The 21,769-nt window shown below is 47.7% G+C and overlaps 1 protein-coding gene across 3 annotated transcripts in view; it reads left to right on the top strand.

Annotated features, from left to right (window-relative positions):
- The window catches only part of ADCY8 (adenylate cyclase 8), a 221,132-nt gene extending 200,910 nt beyond the window's left edge, over positions 1-20,222 (top strand). For all 3 annotated transcript variants that reach the window (XM_038555533.1, XM_038555532.1, XM_038555534.1), the window contains 5 exons: positions 2,226-2,384; positions 10,406-10,552; positions 15,032-15,124; positions 16,713-16,827; positions 19,646-20,222. In XM_038555533.1, coding sequence (XP_038411461.1) covers positions 2,226-2,384; positions 10,406-10,552; positions 15,032-15,124; positions 16,713-16,827; positions 19,646-20,133 — 1,002 coding nt within the window. In that variant the 3' untranslated portion in view covers positions 20,134-20,222. The remainder of the gene's footprint in view (positions 1-2,225; positions 2,385-10,405; positions 10,553-15,031; positions 15,125-16,712; positions 16,828-19,645) is intronic.
- The last annotated feature ends 1,547 nt before the right edge of the window (positions 20,223-21,769 follow it).

Raw genomic sequence — 21,769 nt, 5'->3', positions numbered from 1 at the left:
CTCTGGGAAACGAACTAGGGGTGGTGGAAGGGGAGGTGGGTGGGAGGTGGGGGTGACGGGCACTGAGGTGGGCACTTGACGGGATGAGCACTGGGTGTTATTCTATATGTTGGCAAATTGAACACCAATAAAAAATAAATTTATAAAATAAAATAAAATTAATTAATTAAAAAAAGAATTTTAAAACTTAAAATTCTATCCCTATTTCCCTTCCTTCCTCATCTCTTCAGTAATGAGTTTTTATGTTTGACTTTTTATTCTTCAACTTTCCAATAAATAAAGAAAAATATATGGAGAAAGAGAGAAGTAGATGCTCCCTTTTATTTTTTTAATTCTTTATTTAAATTCAGTTTAGTTAACATACAGTGTATTATTAGTTTCAGGGGTAGAGTTCAGTGATCCATCAATTGCAGACAACACCCAGTGCTCATCTCATCACATGCCTTCCTCCATACCCATCACCCAGTTACCCCATCCCCCCAACCCTCTCCCCTCCAGCAACCCTCAGTTTGTTTCCTAGAATTAAGAGTCTCTTATGGTTTGCCTCCCTCTCTATTTTTATCTTATTTTATTTTTCCTTCCCTTCCCCTATGTTCATCTGTTTTGTTCCCTAAATTCTACATACGAGTGAAATCCTATGGTATTTATCTTTCTCTGCTTCACTTAGCGTAATACCCTCTAGCTGCTCCTTTAGTAGCTCGAAGGTGGCATACTACACATGCTTTTCTCCACTTGGAGACTAGTCCATCAAAGCAGAGAGAAGCAGCCCCCCCTTTTATTTTATAGCCATGTACAATAGTCTATTCAGCCAACAAAATGAGCACTGGGGTTGTTTCAAGCTTCTGCTATTACAAATTCTGCTGAAGGAATAATCTTGTGCCTCTGTCTTTCCAAATTTTTACCATCCACTGAGGCTTTCACATAACACAAAGGAAAGAAACCAGCTGAATGTTTTTGATCCTTGAATTCAGGGCGTCTGACCACGTGTTTGGCCGTGCAGCATGTTGTCCATTCCGACAGTTAAATACTTGGAAAGAATGGCATCCCCCAAGCTGTGATAAATATGGTTTTGGAGATTCTTTAAAAAAGAAGCTGTCTGGAGATCCCCAGGTGGCTCAGCGGTTTAGCACCTGCCTTTGGCCCAGGACATGATCCTGGAGTCCTGGGATCGACTCCCACATCAGGCTCCCGCATGGAGCCTGCTTCTCCCTCTGCCTGTGTCTCTGCCTCTCTCTTTCTCTCTCTCTCTCTGTCTCTCTCTCTGTCTCTCTCTGTGTGTCTCATGAATAAATAAATTAAATCTTTAAAAAAAAAATAAAAAGGAAGCTGTCCACTCTCCAATACCGAGATACTAAGACACAAGGGAGGTAATGCTATGCATTGAGAACCTACTGTGAGCCACATGCCTTCTCTGTAACTTCCCAAATAATTCTTCTTCCGGTCCTGCGTGGTCTCTGGTGTCCATATCAGCTTTAGAGATGAGGAATCTCTAACGAAGTCACTAGTCCAGGTTACAGCATTTGAATGTGGGACCAGGACTCTAAGCCACATCTGTGGCACAATGTAAAATCCACGATCCTTCTATTCCTTTCTTCCTCTTGCATAGTGATGAAGAGCTCGGACTCTGGCCTTGGACTCTGGAGTTAACTCCTATCCTGGCTTCCCCACTAACTACTGTGTGACTTTGGTCAAGTCACTCAACCCTGTTTGCTTTAACTTTCTCATCTGCAAAATAAGGATGGATAATGATACCTCCCTATCAGGGTTGTTGTGTGATGAAAGGAGTGAAGAAATGTGTATTGCTTAGAATAATAGCTCGCACATAGCAAGCACCATCTGGGTGTTAGCTGGCTTTATTATTTGTGGAGTCAACAAATATTGACAGAGGATCTCCCCTGCGCCGGGCATGGTACTCCACAGTAAGGGTGTCACTGAGCCAGTGAAGGGACTCCTGGTCTCATAGCACCTACGATCTAGAAGACAACACACACATCCCCAGATAGTTACATAATCACAAAAGCACAGGTGCCTTTATGTTAGGAAGCCCTGTGGAGTCTAATCACCGTTGGATCCCTGGGCCTCAGGCAAAATGCCCCTCCGAATGTTCGGCTCGGGCTCTGTTTTGTTTGTGAAGGATTCCAGAGAAGCCTTCTCCCCCTCTCACACTGTGTATCCCCCACCCCAGAGCTCACTCATTCCTTCTCTTTCTCTCTCATGCATGACAGCTGGAGTACACAGCCCGCCTTGACTTCCTTTGGCGAGTACAGGCCAAAGAGGAGATCAACGAGATGAAAGAGCTAAGAGAACACAATGAGAACATGCTCCGGAACATTCTACCCAGCCACGTAGCCCGCCACTTCCTGGAGAAAGACCGGGACAACGAGGTGAGCCCAGGCTGGTCCGGCCGGGAGGGAGTGGTGTTGGGAGGGGTGCAGTTGGACACACTGGTCCTGACCTCTGGGAGAATCCTGCTGCCCTCATGTGAGCACAGGAGAATGGAGACCATGCTACCCCAGAGCACCAGGCTACCCAGACTGCCTTGCACCATGAAGTCTACGCAGGGCCTCCCCGGCCTCAGGGGCCTCATCTCTAAGATGGCCTTAATGTGAGCGCCATTGCGAGACTGGATTGAGATTTGAGTTTTATATACCTCTGCGCACGTGTTTCTGTGTATACATGGAGCAGGCTCTGCAACGTCTCTCTCTATGTGGGTGAGATGTTATCGCTGATGTCACCGGCTGATCCACTGAAGACATTTGGGTGCATGACCCTTGCCTGAGGGTAGAATCAGAAGAAACCCCCAGGATCCATTTCTCACCGAAGCCTCCACAGCAAGATCAGTGGAAGAGAAGTGAAAGGGATGAGAAAGCTGCTGCTTGAATAATCTTCATGCACCCGGGTCCTGAAGGTCTCCTGGATGCATGTCGAAGCACCACCCACCCCACTCGACAGATGGAGCTCTCTAGAATCAGCTTCAGGCCTGGTTTTCTCAAGCCTCCCTAGGGTCAGGAAACCTCTTTGCCGCAAGAGCTTCTTGACAAGGAAGCAGAGAGATTAGTGATGTGCATCGGGCAGGACCCCCAAAGAAGCAGGTGAAACACGAGCTGTCAGAGGAAAAACCAGAAGAGAGATGGAAAGAGAACTACTTTTCGGTTAAAATACCAAAACAATAAGGTACTGGGATCAGAGGAGGAAAGCAGGAATTTGCTGGCTTTCTCTAGAGAAGGAGAGAACTTCCCAGAGCTGCTGAGGCTCCAAGCCATCAGCTGTTGTCCAGGCCAAACCTCCACTGAGCAAAATAAATGACCAGTTCGGCCTTAATCCTAGAAGATATTTTCAGTCAACTGTCTTGTCATGCTTCTTTGAGGTTTTAACTATTTCAGGAGTTCACACTTGACCAGTCTTAGCCACCAAGCTTTGACATGGCCTAGAGAATGTTAGCACTATAAATACTATTTACCGAACACCTGCTGCAAGCCAGGTACTGAGATAGGCAAGTAATGTCAAGGATCTTTCATTTCAGTTATAGTCTTAAGAGGAGAGATCACCACCCCCATATTATTGACAAAGACATGGAGGCTCAGAGAAGGCCATGACATACCCTCTATGTAAGCAAAGCTGTGAGTCAAGTCCAGTCCCTTGGGTTTCTTCCCTCTGTGCTGCACTGCCCCTACCGTGTGGCCTGTAGGGGTTTGGCAAGACTAGGGTGTGTGTGTGTGTGTGTGTGTGTGTGTGTGTGTGTGTGTGTGACAGAGTAATGTGACATGGGAAGGGGTGACAGGCAGAGGCGGGACTGCTGTGATCTTCAGGAACTCCCAGTGCCCTGCTGTGTTATTGCGAGAGGCATCCTTAGCTTCTCTTCCCGCTACAAATCTGAACTACAATACAAACCTCTGAGAGTCTGATTGGGGTTTGGACATCTTGAGTGTGGGTCCCAGCCTCCGCGAGGCTGCAGCACAGCTCACAGATGTGAGCGGTAAGGCAATAAGAATGATTATCCCCATTTCCTAGAAGAAGAAACTAAGCCTCAGAGAAGTCTGAACACAACGCTAGTGAGTAGTGAGCTTGAATTCACACCCAGGTCTGCTTCACCTTCAAAGCTAGATTTTGTGTTTTGTGCCACATTGCTGTGAGGGCAGGATGGGAGAGAAGGGGCAGCAGTGAAAAGCGAGCTAAATACAGGTGGGCAAAGCCTCACCCCCTGGGACATCTTGTCCAGTGGGTTCTGGCTGTTGCACCCCACAAAGGTTCTGGCAGCTTCTACATTCTGTTGGACTTCTGACTTAGAATGGTGCTCATCACCCCAGGGCAGGGACTTTCTCACCAATACTCCAACCTGGCTATTGCTATTGCTCAGTCCTGGGAAACCTGCTTGCTCATTGTAGCTTTTTTAAGACCTGTAGAAAGGACACTAATGACAGCAGGTGTCCCAGGTGCTGCAAAGTCCAGATAGCACAAATTTCATCTCTGCCGCTCGCCTGCTGTATGACCTGGAGCAGCTCACCCAACCTCTCTGAATCCATTTTGTAATCCAATTAATGAGGAAACAATTCCAATCTTGCTGACTTTAGCGTGAGAACTAAATTGAGTAAGAACACATGAAGTGCCCAGCACAGCCTGGTGCCAGGTGGGTTCAGCATTGAAAGGCCATGTGGTGCTCTCAAAAGCCTGATGCCCTAGATTCAATCTTGGCTCCTCCTCTCACTACCTCTGGAACTGAGCAAGTGATGAACCTCTCTGGACCTCACTTTCCTCACCTGCAAGGCAACAATCCTTCCCAACTTGCTCTGATTGCTATGTTTCGATGAGTAACTATGCACAAAGTGTCTAAATGGTGCTTGGCACCTTTTAGAAGCACATCGGGTTGTCGCTGTTATTTTTGATCAGTGTGAGCTGTCATCTTTTTGGTTCCTTCCTGAGCCTAGTCTCCCACCGACCCAACTCATTCACTCATTCACTCAAATTCAGCAAGTATTTACTGAGGGAACCCCCATGCCAGGTGTTGTTCTAGGTCCTGGGGGTCAAACTGTGATATGGAGCATGCGTTTGCATGGGCAGATAGACATGAACATGAATAAATATGCAGCTTGGTACCCAGGAGTGATCAGTCCTCTGAGGACAGAAGAAGCTGAGTAAGAGAACAGAGTAGTGAAGGGGGTAGGGAGTGGACACTGGAGGGTCTCTCCAAGGTGGTGATGTTGGCACAGAAACCTGAGGATACGAATAAAGTCAATAGGCCTCAGACATTGCTTCTCCTTGGCAGAGAGGTGGCTTGACTCAGTATAAGAAACACAGGACCTGGAATCAGGGAGGTCTGGGTTCCCCAGACAAAGAGCCGACTGAGTCTTCATCTTGATATCTGGGCAGACCAGGGAGTGCACATATGCTCAAAACCCTCTACGAAGCCCAGACCAGAGGATGATAGAACAATAATAGCTCTTCTATATTCATCAATCCCTCCCCAGTTAACAGTGCTCTTATTTTTTTTTTTGAGCCCAAAATAACAACAACAACAACAACAAAAACAGATGGCATATCCAAAGCAGTCGACTGGGGAGAGTAGAACAACATGGCTGTTTTTATTTTTTTTTAAGATTTATTTATTTATTCATGAGAGACACAGATTGAGAGGAGAGGCAGAGACATAGGCAGAGAGAGAAGCAGACTCCTCGCAGGGAGCCTGATGCAGGACTCGATCCCGGATCCGGGGATCATGACCTGAGCCAAAGACAGGCACCCAACCGCTGAGCCACCCAGGCATCCCTGGGGCTGTCTTTAAAGGTGTAGACAGGTGACTAGAGCTCTTCCATGGCCCCTCCAAACCCCTCACCTCTTCTGTGTGCAGCACAAATTCCATCTTTGCTAATAACTAGCTATGTGACTTAGAACAGCTTACCCAACCTCTGTGAGCACATATCCTCCTCTGATTAATGGGAAATAATGCAGACCTTGCTGAGTTGGTGTGAGAATTAAATCAGGTGAGAACACATGAAGTGCCCAACGCAGCCCGGTGCAAGGTGGGTTCAGTATAGTTAGGCCACCTAGTGTGCTTGAAAGCCAGTGCCCTGGATTTGGTTCCTTCTGGCCACTCTCTTCTCCTGATAACATTTGGCAGAGAGGAATGAGCCTCCTCCCACCCCAGTCCTACCCCTCCATCCTCCAATAGGAAACAGTAGAGTTGAGATCTGAACTCAGGTCACAGGGCTTGGAGTTTATGCCCTAGGAACCCCAATACCTCGTGTTAAATCAACCATCCATTCAGAGGGACTTATTGGGTCCAATTTCCAGTCCCAGTGACATTTATTCCTAGGCACCATCCTGATTATTATTGTTGTTATTGCGGTGATGGCTATGGTCCTGGTGTTTGCTTATTAGCATTAGTAGCAGCAGTATGAGCTCTGGGCAGACTCCCTGGGCGGGTGTGAATTCCAACTCTGTCTCCTAACAACCGCAGGTCATGGGTAAATTACTTAACTGCAACATGCCTCAATGTCCTCACAAGTAAACCAGGATCTTTACCGTATCTAGGTCCTGAGGTTTGCGAGCATTCAGTGCGATGATGTGTGTGCAGCATCCTGTGTGATGCTTGTCGTGCGGGAAGCGCTCCATAGATGTAGCTGATATTATTAGCATTATTTGTGTTATATAAGCAATCGGAGCATTCTGGTTGTTGGCAGAGGCTGAGAAGTGAAACTAAGAAGAGGGTGGCAGGAGCTAGGATTGGTGAGAACATTCCAGCAGATAAATGATGATGAGAAACCCCTGGTGACCGGCCTTTATACCACAGCAGCATTTATATATCACCAGGCAGACATGGCAGGTGAGCTGGCCCACTGTGTCATGGAAGGGGTTTCAGAGGGCTCTGGTAGGGTTTTCTCTTGTCTCTCTGTTTGAAACAGAAAATAGAAATAATGGAGCATTATGGGCTGAATTGTGTCTCCTATAATTCATATGTTAAAGTCCTAACCCCCGAGACTTCTGGATGCAACTGTATTTAGAAATAGGATTTTTAAAGAGGTGGTTAAGTTCCAACAAGGCCATTAGGGCAGGGCTCTAATCGACTCTGACTGCGTTCTTCTAAGAGGAGGCGATTAGGACACAGACATACACAGCAGGGAGACCATGTGAGGATACAGGGAGAAAAAAGTCAAGGAGACAGCCCTCAGGAGAAATCAAGTCTGCAGACACCTTGAACCTAGACTTTGTAGCCTCCAGAACCATGAGAACATAAATTTCTGATGTTTAAACCACCCAGTCTGTGGCACTTTGTGAGGGCAGCCTGAACAAAGTGATATAATACATAAGAGACAGGTTTTTTTTTCTCCAAATCACAGCCAATTGGAGGAATCAGAGAAAGTAGGGAGTCAGGCTTTTCCTGGGGTATCACTGCATTGCTCAAGGCCAAGGTGAATGGCCACACTTAGAAAGCCCTGTACCCTTTCTCTGCTCCCTGACCACAACCTGCACTCCCTACACCCTGCCCAACCCAACCCAGTGCTGCCAGTCACCACCAGCCTGTGCTCTTTTGGATGAGAACCAGCAAAGGCATTCATTCAGATTCCTCCACTCTGGAAGCTCAAGACTGATTGATCTTGAATCAGGGACACCATCTTTCTCAGATGGAGTGCGTGGAAACCAGATGAGACAAGCCCAAGTGTGCAGAGTGGGGAGGACCCTGGAGGTCCTCCAGCCCTGGTTCTTCCACTGCTAGTTGTATGATCCAAAACACCATCTTTACTCCTCTCTCTCTCTGTCTCTCTCTCATTTTCTTATCTGGAAAGTGGCAATAAGAATCGTGCCTACTTCACGGGACCATTGCAAGAATTAAATCATTGGATTCATATGAAAGCACTTCATAATCTTTGATGTTTCCTGCAAAGACCAGGGAGGCATTAATTCCAACAGTTTAGAGCATTTGCCTTGTACCAGACCCTATGGACAGCATGCATTATAGTGGGGGTTATAATTTATGGCATCCCAAAAAATATGAACCAGATGATTAGAACGGACTAAGATGAATGGTATGGGGTTTTTGCCTTATGGAATTCACACTAAAGGAAGAGACAAGCAGTAGGTGATAATTCAGGCAGCCAGGGATATGGAATCCAGTCCACAGGCTGTACTCAGCCTCCTGACCCCATCTGCGGGTCCGGGAAGGTTTGCAAAAGACATTGTATCTATGTGGCTAATGAAGGCAGAAAATAAGAGTTAGCCTAGCTAGGGAGGCTAACTTCAGGAAGGAAGGACATGTCCCATCAAGGGACAGACAGTAGGAATAAAAAGCACTCAAGTGAGATAAGAAGGTGTGTGTGTGTCTTCGTTTGACTCTTCCAGAAGCAGACTTTGAGACAAGGATTTGGGTGAAAATAATTCACTTAGAGGTGGTCCCAGGAAGCCAAAGTTAGGCAGGAGAGTGGGAAGAAAAGGCAGGGCTGAATTATCAGACTCATAACCTCTGGGTGGGGGCGCCTGGAGCTCAATCCCACTGGGAATTCGGGAGCGTGTAGAAAGCCTACCTCACAGCTCTCTGGCCCAGGGGATGAAGGAGCTGAGGACCATAATAAGCCACTGGCTGAGAGCAGCTCTGAGGAGCATTAATTTCCTGGAGCGGTGAGCCCACTGCTCCCGCGGGCAGAGTGCCCTCTGGCGGCCAGAGGAAAGCTCCATGCCAAGCGATGCAAGGGCCCACAGGGGGACTTCTGTGAGAGGAGCTCAGGACACCTGCAGCATCTGCGACCGTGCCTAGGCAGGAGCACAATGCTTCGGTGTTTCTGGAACACGAGGTCCAATGCAGGGACTCACAGGCAGTAGAGGCTGAAGAGAAGGGTGGAGATGAGGGCATGAGTCTATGAATCTGCGTCATGCGGCTGTGTTTGCACTTTATCCTGAGGGCAATCATGAGCCACTGGAAGGTTTTAGGAATGGGAGAGACATGGTCAGTGTTCTGTGTTTAAAAGATCATTCCAGCCACCACAGGGAACATGCCTTTGGATGGGACAAGATGAGTCAGGGAACACAGCGTGGGGAGGAAAACCAGGGGCCCTGATAAATAGCAATGGCAGGAGGAGCAGAAAAAAAAAAAATACTTGAGATGAAGAAAGCCAGCAGAACTTGCCAATGTATTGAATCCAGACGTGATGGGGAAGAAGGGGTCAAGGCATCTCTGAGCATCTCTAACCTTGATGACTCGGTAGCACTGAGGGAATGAGGGATCAGGTTTGGGGGGAGAGGAGAAACATCCAACATTTATAGCTTGAGGAGTATGAGGACAACCCAGCGTGGGGCCCAGAAGCTGGGAGCCCGGGAACAGGAGCTGACTTGAAGCTGACTTGAAGACTCTTGTTCAGAGTCTGTCCCACCTGAATGTTGGTGAAAGGTTGAGAATAAATAAGATGGCCCGTAAATGTATGAACATTGGCCCAGGCAGTAGGTCAAGGACAGAACCACAGCAATCACCTACACTTCAGATGGGAGACAAGCCCCCCAAAAAAAGGCATCTCTGAAGGAGCCAGGAATAAGGAACACAGATGCAGCATCACCAAAACAAGGGAAGTCAAGAGGCTCATGGTCTTGCTAGTGATGAGCACACCAACCTGCACAGGTGTCCCTAAGGACACAACCCAGTACCTGTGTAGTGATTTTTTTCCACTTTGGCTGGCAGGCTGACCTGCTCTCAGCTGATATGTGAATGAACACTGCCAGGGTGGCAACGGGCAGTGGAGGGAACCAGTTTGAGAAGTTTGGATGAAGAAGAAGAGAGACTGGTGGGTGGTCACAGGTGTGTTCAGGATCCAGGGTGTGTCATACTTCTCCATATAGGGAACATTTGGAGAGGGGGAGGGATGTGAGGGAGGAGTAAAGAAATAAAGAAAAGGATCACCACAGGAGGATGTTGCTGAAGAAGTTAGAAGCGGGGGCTGTTGACACATCTGGTAGAAACATTGACCTTTGGCAGCAGGAACAGGCATTGTCTGCAGTTGAAGCAAAAGGGATGAAAACAAGAATGAATGTAGACACAAGGATGAGTATTGGAACAGAGCTGGGCGGCTCCCAAGAGCCTCAGATTTGCCACAAAGGCAAGAGACAAGATCATCTCTGGAGAGGAATCCAGTGGGGAGTGGAGTTAGGGACGGGGTGAGGGTTTGGACTCGCTACTGGAACAGAGAAGGAAGCTAGCCAAGGACAAGGGGTGTGCTGTCAGAACTCGGGCCCCCCACCCCGGGGCTGGAGACCATGAATTGTCAGTGGTCCTATGTGGACATGATGGTGTCAGAACCCTATTGTCTGTCCTTCCCGTGGTAACCTGTGTGTGGGTGTAGACATACACGTGCGCACGGGGAGCATCACTGCAGAACCTTGCCTCTACTGACTGTTTCTGGCTCTCTCTGTGTGTCTGTATGTCCAGGAACTGTATTCTCAATCCTATGATGCCGTCGGGGTGATGTTCGCCTCCATCCCGGGGTTTGCTGACTTTTACTCTCAGACTGAAATGAATAACCAAGGAGTGGAATGCCTGCGCCTGCTGAATGAGATCATTGCTGACTTCGATGAGGTAAAACCAACACCTCTGAAAGCTACTATCACCGGTGGGCATCACTATTGTCACACCACATTCACTGTAGCAATAGCCATGGTTTGCACTCACAGAGCTCCAGGCTTCAGTCTGAACACAAACACGTATTAGCTAATTTAGTATCGCGGGAGATAACCACACCATTGTTTTTCCATCTGGGGGATCAAGATCAGAAGGCTGGGATCCCTGGGTGGCGCAGCGGTTTGGCGCCTGCCTTTGGCCTAGGGCACGATCCTGGAGACCCAGGATCGATTCCCACGTCGGGCTCCCGGTGCATGGAGCCTGCTTCTCTCTCTGCCTGTGTCTCTGACTCTCTTTCTCTCTCTGTGACTATCATAAATAAATAAAAATTAAAAAAAAAAAAAAAAGATCAGAAGGCTCAGTAAGGCTGGGTAATCTAACCCAATGGCAAACAACCATCGAATGGCAAAACCAGGACTTGATTGGAGGCTGGTGCTACTCAGACATTGCAGAGGCTGGGCACTGATGGGGACATTTCTCCATCTGTACAAAGTACCAGAGATGAAAGCATCAATTAGCATTTGGTCAGAGACCTAAATACAAGTATATACATGCTCCAGGTAGTGGAGGCTCCTGTTAGGCTCCAAGAGTCTAAAGGACACATGACATGAGGGGATATACTCATACTACACTGTATTTACATTAACAGACTTGGCAGGTGCAATTGTCCTCAGATCCTCATGTTCTAGCTTGAGGTAGGGCACCGTCATCCATCCACTTGCCCAGGCCTGAGAAGGCAAGTGATTCATTGAGAAAATGCTCGGGAAGAAGCCATGCAAAGATGAGGGTTCATTAAGGTCTAGCCTCCTAGCCTGATCCCCAGGATCTCAGGAGCAGAAGTGGTACCACAGAGATGTTTCCCATGGAGGCAAGAGGGCCAAGCTTTTGTAAACCTGTGTTGGTCAGCCATTGGCTGTGGGCTGTCCCTTGTGTGTGGTGGTCGGGGGAGTGCCTCACTTCCCAGGTATTTCCAACAAGGAGGCTCCCAATGGCCCAAGGCGGTTCTCAAAAAAAAAAAAAAAAAAAAAAAGGCTCCAGCAGTGCATTGTCAGCAGCCAGACAATGAATGCCATGGCATTCTTGAGAATGGCCCCATAAAGATGTAGGTGGCGAACAAGAGCATTTGTGACATCATTCAACAACATCCTCTCCCTCGATCCCCACATTCCATTTAGCTACTGAGTCCTATGGGTTCCTTCTTGATGGCTTTTTGGTCTGCCCCTTCCTCAGCATCAGTGCTGCCCCCTTCTTGCCTTGGGCCATCTTACTTCTCCCCTGGTTGACTGTGGCATTCCTGTACCTCACTTCAGCAATCACCAAAAGCACGACTATCTTTTCACAGCCTTTGAAACCTAAAGCCCATCAGTGGCTCCCTTTCACCAACTCCTCATGAGGTCACCTGAAGCTTTCCATTTGCTGCCCCTGTACCCTCTCCACCCTTACCTCCCACCATGTGCCACCCAGTACCCCCACCCAGCACCACCCAGCTGCTTACAAGCATGCCCACCTGGCTATTCCATACTCTGCTCTTTCTGCCCAAAATTATGCCATCCTCCCCATACCCTGTCCTGTCTCCCTCAACATCATGAAAACCCAATATTGAACAGTCCATTCAAACATCATCTCTACTTATGACATCTCTTCTAATCCTCCTTCTACCCAGGTAAATGTTGTCACTCCTATTTTAATGAAAAACTTATACCCTGAAACCTTCCATCATAGAGCCTGAAACTCTCCAGTGTACAGATCTGCCTCCCCAACTAGCCACTAGGTTCTGGGGCAGAGACCCATCTTATTAATATAGGTGTTTACCGCCTATTGCAGCAAATGCAAAACAATTTCAATATGTAACATTTAGTCGTCACTTATCCCTCAACAAAACCTACAGGATAGGAATATTAGCCTTTATTTTATGTTTATAAATATAAGTGAAGGCTCAGAGACATCAAGACAACCCAGGCTTTGCCACCATTTGTTGTTGGCAGTAGCACTGCCAATATTTGAATCTAGGTGTGCCATACTGTTTTGGTTTTTAATCATTAACTGGCATTTATGATTCCAGTTTTGTAATCAAAAAGGCAACAACGGCCATTTTGGTTATTCTAGGGATGGGGGTTGGGATCAAGATAAGTAAGACATAGTCACCTCCTGCTTCCACGGCTTCACAGTCTAGTGAGGGACAAGATGATTGAGTCACCTTTACACGGGAAGTCTGTGGTAAGTTTACTCATAAAGAGGGCCTTGTGTTGTGGAGAGTGGAGGGTGAGTACCTTTATTCCAGGTCTTCGTGGCAGGCCATAAGCTCATAAAGATAGAAATTATACTTTTACGTATCCTGTTAAATCCTCAAGGACTAGTGCTGTGCCTAGAACATAAGATGTTCATAATAGATGCTTACTAAGTATTTGCTAAAGGGACCAATCAATCAATTAATAAATGGTGGACAAAAAATCAGCTGGCAAATAGCAAGGAGACGATAAACTGGTGCAATCCAAAACATATATTTAAATTAAGAAAAATTAAAACACTAGACAAAAAAAAAAAAAAACCCTAACTGAAGATTGAGCCATCAGGCTTTGTTTTATTTTAAGCACTATAGCCCCCCTCCATCCTCCAAAAGTGCTCACGAGCATGTTTTTAAATTGTAGTAAATGAATTTGAACCAAATCTGTGTCTCTGTACCCCAATTTGTAGGCATCTGATGCCTTAAACACACACACACACACACACACACACACAGACAACGCTCTTAGTGGTAGAGGTGGGTTTTTGCAGAAGGAAGTTGGATTGGCTAGGAGAGGGGGAGATTGATTGGTCCAGGAGCTAAGTTTTAGACCAGAAGGAGGTGGGGAGGAGGAGCTGGAGAGAAGTGGGAGAAGAGAGGAGGGCAGAGATGAGGAGACAAGAAAAGGAGATGCTGGCAAAGATGCAGAGAAAGGAGAACCCTCTTAAGCTGCTGGTGGGAATGTAAACTGGCATAGCAGTTCTGGAAAACAGTATAGAGGTTCCTCAAAAAGTTAAAAATGGAACTATCCTCATGACCCAGCAATTGCACTACTAGGTATTTATGCAAAGGATACAAACACAGTGATCCAAAGGGGCGTCTGCACCCTGACACCGGGGCTCCTCACTGTACGGCCCCCACTTCATGGAAGGCCGAATGGTGCTCCCACACCTCACCACTCCATGCAGGACTAGTGAATTAATACAGGGGCTGATTCGGAACCACATTATGCCCCTAGATGCTTTTAGCTATATGCAGGATAAATGTGCTGCATGGACATTAGATGAAATGATGAGGCCTCTTGCTGTCTTCTGATTGACTTCTGAGGAGGAGCAGCTTTGCCTTGGCCTGAAATTGGCCCTTGGCCAAGTAGTTCCAAGAGAAGAGCGGAAGGAAGAGTCCCCCTGTCCCCTCAGGAAGCTGGGGAAAGGCAGGTGTAAGGACGTGGCGGGAGGGAGATGGGCACTCGAAGACATGCCAAGATCCCTGAGCTAACATTTTAACAATTGTAGGGCTGCTAAGATACCAAACCTGCTTAGGGGTATCTCAGGGCAAATGTCAGACATGATCCAGGCTGAAGACCTGCAGGCTGCTCCGGCCACTTCCTTTTCTAGGTATAGTTTGTGGAAGCTCAACCAGGGCTTCAGGAAACAAAAATAATAAACAAAGGTTGCCTCAGCTGTGAATCGGGCTACACACACACACACACACCCCAAAGCAAATCACAAAAGCACCTGCCAATGTTTTCCCTTATTTCCCAGAAGAATTTCTCTCCAGCTGGAATTTTTCTGATTTTCTTAGCTCTGGATTAATTTTGGGAGGATGCCTATAGCAAGACGTGTAGAAAACACCTTCTCGTCATCTTGGTCTGGCCCACCTGTCTGCCCAGCCCCAGGGTGGCATGAGCCCCTCAGCATATTTCAGTCTTCAAGGGAAACAGAGAGTTGGACAACCAGAAGTTATGTTTATACCTGCCAACATAGGGAAATAAGAGAGTAGGGAAATAAGAACTTAGCCCTGGGAGCCAAGGAGGTTTGGGTTTTGAACCTATGCTGTCCACTCAGGGCTGGCTTCATGGATATGTGACCTGTGTGGCGTGGGCAGTGAGACACAGTCAGAATCTAGGTATCCTTGAAGGTGAGCTAGGGATCTTCTGAAAGGTTGGATGTGGGTTGTGATGTTTTTATCCAAAACAACTGGATATGATGATACTCCTTAAAGAGTTATCTGGGCACACCCATCATGGCACCTGGCAATTAGCAGGTGCTCAGGAAACATATGTTGACTGCCCAACTACATGATTCTCAGAGAGAAAAGTAGCTGTCTCAAAGATGCTAAACCAGGCAAAAGTAGTCCTCGTTATGAGCCAGGGACCTCTTTCAGGAAAGCCCCCGTCTTCTCAGGACTAATACCATTGCCTGGATCTGTTTCAGCTGCTCGGTGAAGACCGGTTTCAAGACATTGAAAAGATCAAGACCATTGGCAGCACCTACATGGCTGTGTCAGGCCTGTCACCTGAAAAACAGGTAAAGGAACTCCTTGCACTCAGCCACAACATATGGCAGGGGCCTCACTGTTGTCATGTCGCTGAAGGCAGTGGGGCCACTGTCACCAGGCTGTGTGGGGAGGGACTGGTAGGGAGATAATCTGATGAACTGGATTGTCTAGTTGGGTGACGTACATTTGCTCCTGAGGGAAGTAGGATCTACTCGATGAATGGATGCTGCTTTATGATTGAGAAACCTCAAAAAAAAAAAAAAAAAAGAGAAACCTCTAGGCTCCATTCTGAACCTTGTTGTTGACTTGATAAAATCAGGGTGAAGAAATACCCTAGATATGATTTAGTTGTGAGTGTTACCAAACCCCTAGTACCAGCCTGTTTTTTTGTTCTTGTGGGATTATTAATAATAATAATAGCTTCCACTCTCTTGAGGGCTGACTGTTTGCCAGGCATAGTGCCAAGTGGGTACACCAGCATCTACCTTCCAGGGTTAGTGGATGAATGACCTGAGACCGTGTCATGCTCCCCACACAAAAGCCTTATACCCAGTAGATCCTCAACAAATGCTACATGGCTATGAGTCTAAGTTACTGGGAAGAAGGAATCCTCATTTCTTCCTCTCATTCTTCCTTCGCTTGCTTTCCAACTAAGAACATAGAAACATTCCATGATCAGCTATCTGGTAAGACACCCCCATTAGTCATTGGGTGACTGGCACTCTATAGCAGGGGTCCACAAAGTATAGCCTGCTTGCCAGATCTGACCCACTGTTTTTGTCAATAAAATTTTATTGGAACACAGCCATACCCCTTATTTATAGTTTATCTTTGGCTCTTTCCAAGCTGAAATGGCACGTTGAGTAGCCAGGACAAAACCTAAAATATTTACTATTTGGCCCATCACTGAAACGATTCGCCAACCTCTGCTCTGGCGAGGCACGAAGTGCTTTCACACACACAATCTCACACAATCAGGGAGGCAGGCAGGGCACGGACACTAATCACTCATTTTACAGATGAGGAGATTGAGGTTCAGAGAGGCACAGAGTGCTTGCTCTACTTTTCCCTCAGGAGATCCATGAAATGTCTATGTGAAATGTCCCTTAAACAGTGTGAGTGCTTCAAAGGAAATACAGATTTCCTAGGCTGGAAACACTACACATGCAGGGCCCCTGGGTGGCTCCCAGTGAGGAGCCTGCTTCTCCCTCTGCCTGTGTCTCTACCTCTCTCTGTGTCTCTCATGAATAAATAAAATCAAAAAAAAAAAAAAAAAAGAAACACTACATGTGCAAACATAAGAGCCCAAACACACACACACTCACACACATACACATCAGTGAACACACGCAGGTATTCATGGTGTGTCAACCCGCCAAGACGAGTGTAGACGTGAAGAAAGGAATATGATGAACCACGCATATTCCACTTGCTTAAGCAAGTCTGCCATCATCCTACATTTCGGGGACCCTGCCCACTCAAGTGTACAGGGGCTCACATACCTGGTTGTGTCCATCTTAGGGCTGCACAGCTGGGTTAGGACATAGGGCAGTCCCTGCTGGGGAAAGGTTCACATTCACCATAGTGACTATTGTTCTTGTCTCTCCTCTGCTCCAGCAATGTGAAGACAAGTGGGGCCATTTGTGTGCCCTGGCCGACTTCTCCCTCGCCCTGACTGAGAGCATACAGGAGATCAACAAGCATTCCTTCAACAATTTCGAACTCCGGATTGGTGAGTCACAGCTGGCAGTGTGGCAAAGGGACCCCCCCACACACATAGCTGGCTGGCCTGGCTCCATCAGACCCTCCCTTGCCTTGGGCCTCCCTTGCCCTGGGTCTCCCTTTGTCCTGCGAGATGCAGCGGGCTCAGGGTGACCTTGCAAGGACCAGGGTGGCATCAGTTCAGGCCTGTCTGGCCTCCTTCTTAGTCAGGGTGCCAGAAGCCAGGGAAAGATCCTGGCCTGAGTGCAGAAATGCAGCGCAAACACTATGCCATACCTGCCTTTCCTGCAACGTGCTTGTGTGGTTTCCCATCCACACATGGCCCTGCTGGGGGAGGGAGCGGAGTGGCCTGTCATTTCATCCTGACTTCAGGTCCTCTGATGCTGTGGGCCAGTGTGCTGCTGCCTGGTTCCTCGGGACAACACCTTAAAGCAAAAGCAGGATTGGATTCCTAAGGATGTCAGGTGCTGTGTTCGTGCAGGGACAGGCAGAGAGCCTCTTGGCTGTTCACCTGGCCACACAGCTCATCCTTCCTTGAGCTTAGAGACACCCTTGAACAACACGACAATGCAACAGAAACCACAGTGATGTGATGAGTGACCCTTTATCATGTATAAAACTTGCCAGTTTCTTCAGGATCCCTGCTGATCTTCAAAGACCTCCTCCAGCACAGTGTGACAATCCCTGCTCCGGTCCACATTCTGCTTTCATATTGGGTAGACACAGGCCCAGAGATGGGGAGCAATAGCTTAACAATCACGCAGCCAAATGGATGCTCTGGCAGTGGCTCCAAGACTTGGGGACAGCCCAGTGACATTCTGGCTGCCAAGCTGCAGGCTAAAATGGCCTTTGCCGCCGTCGTCATGGTTCAGGTGTCCTCTGGCCAGCCTGCCGTCTAACTGACTTGGCCATCCCTGAGTAGCTTTCAAGAAATGGAGGTCAACAAACCCCAGCATCTGACTTGTCAGCTCTCACAAATGCCACGCACCTTTGTTCATCGAAATAAAAAGAAGTCATGTTTGTGTTCTTTATCTACAGCTGGGGTGTTCAGGGCCTATTCCCACATCATCCATTGATCCTACATGTCCTCTCTGAAATCATTGACCACACAATTGAACCAGGACTGAAAAAAAAAAAAAAAAAAAAAGTAGATCTTCAACCCTGAACGAAGTAAGGGTCAGGGACAACTCTGGGTGGGAAATCTCAGAGTGTTGGCATAGTTCAGAGGTTAGGATATCATTTGCCCAACTTCCCTGGGCCTCTTAGTTTGTGTTTTGGGTCTGCTGGGACCGACTGTATGACATTGGGCAAGCCTTTCAAACCCTCTGAATGTCAGTTCCTCGTGTGCAAGCTGGGCACGATATTATTTCCCCCCAACACCCGCCTTGTGGTTGTAATGTGGAATCAGATGGGGTAATGCCTGGGAAGTTCTCTGCAAATCATGGAGAGATCTTTGTCCCTGTGAATCCCATGCAGTCTGCAAGGTCTTTCTCCGATTTCTCAGCCACTTCTATTTTATTTTGTATGGGGCAGGGAGGGGCTTGCTCTTCCCTCTGCCTGGAATCATCTAACCCAGATATCTGCATGGCTTGTCTTGTCACTTTCTTCAGAGTCTGCTCAGAAAGGCCTTTCCTAACCACCTTTCTCCAAAATGCCCCCCTCCTACTTCTCTCTCCCTCTAACCTGATTGATTTTTCTTTATAGCCTTTATTATTCATTGATATATTACTTATTTTGTTTCCATCTCTCCCCAGTAGAAGGTAAGCTCCACGAGGGCCGGGGCTGCACGTCTTTTCTTTCCCACCATTTCCCTAGTGCCTGGAACAGTGCTGAAACTGTGCAGGTGTCCAGCCAGTTTTGTAGAATACATGAGAAATTCTAAGTCTAATAAGAAGGAGACACGCATACCCACCAACATGATTAGGGAAATGCTATCCGTCCTAGAAGAAGTCTATTTTTCTTAAAAGTGGAGTCATTGAAACTGTCTTATAAGGCATTTGCCAAATAAACTGTGGGATGGGGCAGACAGGATAGTTCATAGGGACAAAGGCATAGAGGTGGTGGTGGCCAGCAGGTGAGGAAAATTCAAGCAGTTGAGCTTGGGTACAGTGTGAGGGAAGGTAGAGGGGAAAGTGGTGGTGAAGGAGGCTGACCAAGCAGGCAAGAGCCAGATTCGAAAGGCCCTTGGCTGTGATCCCAGGGCACATGGGCATCATCCTACAGGCAAAAGGAGCCATAGCAGGTGTTGAAGTGAGTTGGAACTTGGTCAGACGGGTGCCAGCAAGAGCCCTCCCACTCCAGCAGCAGTGTGGAGGATGGTCTGCAGGAGGACAAGGCGGGGAGACTGGGAGACCTGTTGGGAGGCTTTGGCCATGGACCAAGGAATGATGCTCAGGACCTGGATGCAGGCAGAAAAGGAAAAGTCACCCAAGCTCTCAGAGCACTGTAAAAGCAGAGGCTGGAGGAGACCCCAGGGTCCTGTCTCCTGGTCCAGTGCTCTGTATGTCTCACAGGCCATGATAAGTCAGCGTCCATGTGAGAATAATAATAACTTCCTCTTGCGCACCCCCTGGTTGTCAGCCACTGTGCCAAGGCTTTACTTCCATTATCTCAATTCGTCTTCTACTTTGCAGATGAGAAAAGTGAGGTCCACATAGGCTAAGTAACCGACCCAGGCCACCCAGGTGTCATGGGTGACTGAGGCCGGATCTGGGCCCTGCGGTTTATCCACAGAGACCACACCCTCACTGGTCACTCTCCCAGCAGAACTGAGAACACCTCACTGATGTCCCTCTCCTCTCATCTCTCACCCGTTTGGTCACTCGCAGGCATCAGCCATGGCTCGGTGGTAGCTGGCGTCATCGGCGCAAAGAAGCCACAGTATGACATTTGGGGCAAAACCGTGAATCTGGCGAGTCGAATGGACAGCACGGGGGTCAGCGGCAGGATCCAAGTCCCCGAGGAGACCTATCTTATCCTGAAGGACCAGGGCTTTGCCTTTGACTACCGAGGGGAGATCTACGTGAAGGGCATCAGTGAACAGGAAGGAAAGATCAAAACGTACTTTCTGCTGGGAAGAGTCCAACCCAACCCATTCATCCTGCCTCCGAGAAGACTGCCCGGGCAGTACTCCCTGGCCGCGGTGGTCCTGGGCCTGGTCCAGTCCCTCAACAGGCAAAGGCAGAAGCAGCTTCTCAATGAGAACAACAACACGGGGATTATCAAGGGTCATTACAACCGGCGGACTTTGTTGACACCCAGCGGACCAGAACCTGGAGCCCAAGCTGAAGGCACCGACAAGTCCGATTTGCCATAAAAGCATTTTCTTTGTGTTTCTTTTTTTTGTATTTCTTTTATATATAAAATAAATATACTAATAAAAAGGTTTAATTTTTTTTAGAACGAGGATGGTTTCATTGGTCTTTGGCTACACTAAATTGAAGCTAGGATTGAGTTTCTCTTCCATCGCAAACACTTATTGGCCATCTCTGATGTACAAGGTACTTTGGGAAACAGATAAAATAAGACCACGTCCCTGACCTTGAGAGGCTCACAGTTGAGTGTGAAAGAGGGACGTGTAAACAGACATTCAACACAGCCGCCATTTATTGAGCCCCTGTCATGTGCAGGGCCCAATGCCAACTCTTTACATAATGACCTCGTGTAACCCCCATAGTACCCTGTAAGTCCCTTCAATCAGCACGTGTTGAGCTCCCAGTGTGCCTCTGCTTTCCTAAGCTCCAAAGAAATCTGGTGAAAATCTTGGCCTCATAGAGCTAACATTTGGAGTGAGGTTAATAGACAATATTCCTATAAACCAACATGTAAATGATCTACTTCCAGATAGGGGTAAATGCAATAAAGAAAATCAGGACAGTTAGGATAAAGAACTGGGGGTCAGGGATGCTGTTGAATTGGAATTCACAAGGAAGGCTTCTTTGAGGCCCTGCTGTTGAATATGAGCTTTAAATGACAGCCAAGAGGCACCCCCGGAGAAAAGTGAAGGAGTCAGAAGAAATTGGGAAGGCCCCAAAGCGGGGATCAAGCCTACATGATCTGTTGGAAGCACAGTTACAACATCAGTGGGTGAGGAGGACAGTTGTAGGTGGGTTACAGCCTCTCCTGGGAAGACTGCATTCTCCACTCCTCTCCCATGATCACAAACACTACCAGGAGAGTTTGATGCAGATGAGAAAGCTCAGGAAATCAAAAGATTTTCCCCAGATCACGTGGTTAGTTGTAGAACTAGGATCAGAGCTCTTTGGGTCGGTCAACGCTGACCGCTGTAGCAGGTAACTCTCACTTCAGTGGCTGAAGCACAGTGAGATTTGTCCCACTCATATCCTGTTGGACGTAGGGCAGGGGGACCTCCATGCGGTGATTTCAAGACTTAACCTCCTGCCACTGAGGTTGTAAAGCACTCTGCTTGATCCTCTATGTCCAGCCAGCTAAAGAAAAGATGGGAAGGAAAAGGTGTTGCTCAGAAGGTCTTAGGCACCTGGAATGGAAGTGGCACATTCTTGCTCTGTCATCATCCAGAGCTCAGTCATTGGCCCCACTCACTATAGGGGAAGTTAGGGAAAGGGGTCTTCCTGTGTCTACTACTAAGAGGAAAACGAAAGGTAGTGAGAAGCATAATCTCTTCCATAAGAATCTACACTTGTCTAAGTTCACCACTGCAATCACTGAGCTCTTCTGGTAAGTTCTGTGTTAGAAGAATGTGCAAGGTTTAAGTCATGGAAGGAGAGAAGTCTAAAATCTAAACCATTCTCTAGATTCTTGACGTTTAACAACAGCCCATTCAGAAGAAACCTAGCTCCAGGGGACACGCTCTCAAGGAAACACGTACCTGAAGTAGCTCAGTGAGGACCCCCTGCCCCAGTAGAAGAAATACTGTCTCCAGAGAGGCACAAAGCCCAGGCGGGGGGTGGGCGTGGGGACCTTGAACACTG

The sequence above is a fragment of the Canis lupus genome, chromosome 13 (assembly GCF_011100685.1).
Source record: "Canis lupus familiaris isolate Mischka breed German Shepherd chromosome 13, alternate assembly UU_Cfam_GSD_1.0, whole genome shotgun sequence".
NCBI classification, from domain to species: Eukaryota; Metazoa; Chordata; class Mammalia; order Carnivora; family Canidae; genus Canis; species Canis lupus.
Note: the sequence above shows the minus strand (reverse complement) of the source record. Positions and strands in the feature narration are given on the sequence as shown.